Below are 2327 nucleotides of genomic sequence, written 5' to 3'. Positions count from 1 at the left end.
ACTACTTAATATTCCCTCCCCTATAATTATTAATTATGTCTTCATATCAATAGTGTAATTTTATTTATTTATTTTTCTTTTGGTCACAAAATGAAAATGTAAATCAGCACATTTTAAGGAAACTCAAACAAATACAGCTTGTGTAAAAAAGAAAAATCATCACAGCTTCCAGGGGCTTGGAGAGGAAAAGGAGACTAAGGTAAAGTGATTAGTAAGTGACTAGTGCCAGGATATACGAGGTTGTTCACACTTTAAGGAAGCTTCGAGTTTCGATACTGCGTAGTGTGGTGTTTTATTTTACTTTTTTTTTTTATTGTATTCTTTTTTATTTATTATTATTATTATTAATTTATTTTCTTTTTTAATTTATTATTATTCATTTATTTAATTTTTATATTTCTGACACAATAAAATAGAAGTAAATAAATACCTGAACTGATATCTTGTGGGTTTTATATCACTTTATATACTCTAGTACACAATTTTTACTGTTGTCCGACACTGTTGTGCATTGATGAAAATATGAATACGACGCCGACGGCAAAACCCCAACTGTAACTCAGGCTACAGACCTCGGTTGACACTTCTTTTTTTTTTGTCAGTGACCATTAATCATATCTATCTAATAATAATAGCTAGACCATCAAAAAAGATGTAAAAATATGGCTGAAAATAAAGTTACAAAATAACATGCAGGTTTTAACATTCTGGTCGCTGTTATATATTTGTAGTTGTTTCACAGCCCTTTGGTTTCCGAATTCAACTACCCTTGTTTCAGTGATCTAAAACTGGTTTTAATAGCTTACTGTTAGACTTTGTTTTATAGTACATTTGTGATGCTTTAGCTATGCAAGTTTTGTAATAAATATAAGCGCTATAAAGATGTCCCTGAAGAAATAAATTTTGTCTGTTGGCTTCGCCGGTTCCCAAAGTACAGATATCCATGCTATTTTCCGTTAAATTTTACCAAAAATATAGTTAATATACATTCATATCCTTTTGCCGATCAAATAGTTTAATAAAATTAACGAGTGGTTGTTGGTTCGAATTCCGAAGACAATGCAGCATCAATGTCAAGTAGTTTACCTTGTACATTTGAGAATTCAAGTTTTTTTTGTTTTTTTTGTTTTTTTTCATCGAGAGTAATGAAGTACAATATTCTTCGCTATACATGTAAGCTCGAGATTTTGACTTACATTGCCAACATTTTAAAGGCAAGTTATCAAAAACGTGTACAAACGAATGGACTTTTAGTTGGATTGGATATCAATAACTCGATTGTATTTTGCGCTAAAAAAAAAAAGAAAGAAGGTAGAAACGCAATTTTTATATTTTAATCAAACGAGAAGATAATAGTGGCTGACATTATTTCGTGTATAGTTTAGGCCACCGATAATCTGGACCTGTAATATGACGTGTATACAAGGCAAGGAAGAAATCAATCTCTTTTGTTCAAATGGTGGCTCTGAAAAGAGCCGTTTGGTTTGAATGATAGTGAGTAGCTTATCCACCGAATCCGTACAGGGTTCGGCCTTGTCTCTTCAAGGCGTAGACGACATCCATGGCGGTGACGGTCTTTCTTTTGGCATGCTCGGTGTATGTGACAGCATCACGGATGACATTCTCAAGGAATACTTTCAATACACCACGGGTCTCTTCGTAGATAAGACCAGATATACGCTTGACACCACCACGACGAGCAAGACGACGGATAGCTGGTTTGGTGATGCCCTGGATGTTATCACGCAACACCTTACGATGACGCTTAGCGCCTCCTTTTCCAAGTCCTTTTCCTCCTTTACCACGTCCAGACATGTTTATTATTGTTGTATTCGGAAGCTCGTTTCGAAATCGAAATGTACTTAAGCTTGAATCCACTAAGTTTATATAGTCTGTATACGGACGTAATATGAATTACGGAGTATTGCTGCCAAGTCATGCGCTGCATCTGACCTTGGGCGTATTGTTTAGCGGGAGTTTTGAAACAGTGGAGATTCCTCGACTTTCTACACAAAATGTTTGCTTTTGTTTTGGGACTTTTTTGAGAGGGTAAATTATCTATTTTAAAAAATTTAATACAAATCAACGAAAACCCGCCTGATATTCATTTTATTATGTCTGTTGTTCTTTATAAACTACAGTTTCATGTTTTAATGAACTGTTTCCACTCCCCCCCCCCTTCCTTTTTGGCGGGAGTTTTCCACCGCGTATACCCTGTACATTAATTCCTACTTGGCAGATTCCGTCAAGACAAGTATCTGTTTATAAACTATAACAGTATAGCATCTATTGTTTTCTAAACTGATATGAATATAGGCCTACTTCTC

General features: G+C 34.7%; 1 protein-coding gene across 1 annotated transcript; it reads right to left on the bottom strand.

Moving 5' to 3' along the window:
* Positions 1 to 1376: 1376 nt before the first annotated feature.
* LOC117106398 (histone H4) lies at positions 1377 to 2016 on the bottom strand. Its single transcript, XM_033247763.1, has one exon. The coding sequence runs from the start codon at positions 1813 to 1815 to the stop codon at positions 1504 to 1506; it is 312 nt and encodes a 103-aa protein (XP_033103654.1). The 5' UTR covers positions 1816 to 2016; the 3' UTR covers positions 1377 to 1503.
* Positions 2017 to 2327: the final 311 nt, after the last annotated feature.

The sequence above is a fragment of the Anneissia japonica genome, unplaced genomic scaffold (genome assembly GCF_011630105.1).
Source record: "Anneissia japonica isolate Jap-2015-1 unplaced genomic scaffold, ASM1163010v1 scaffold1273_len70562_cov112, whole genome shotgun sequence".
Lineage (NCBI taxonomy): Eukaryota > Metazoa > Echinodermata > Crinoidea > Comatulida > Comatulidae > Anneissia > Anneissia japonica.
This window is presented reverse-complemented; position numbering and strand designations above follow the sequence as displayed.

Excerpts from the sequence above, each read along its gene's own strand:
- LOC117106398 (XM_033247763.1), bottom strand. The coding sequence starts at position 1,815 with ATGTCTGGACGTGGTAAAGGAGGAAAAGGACTTGGAAAAGGAGGCGCT.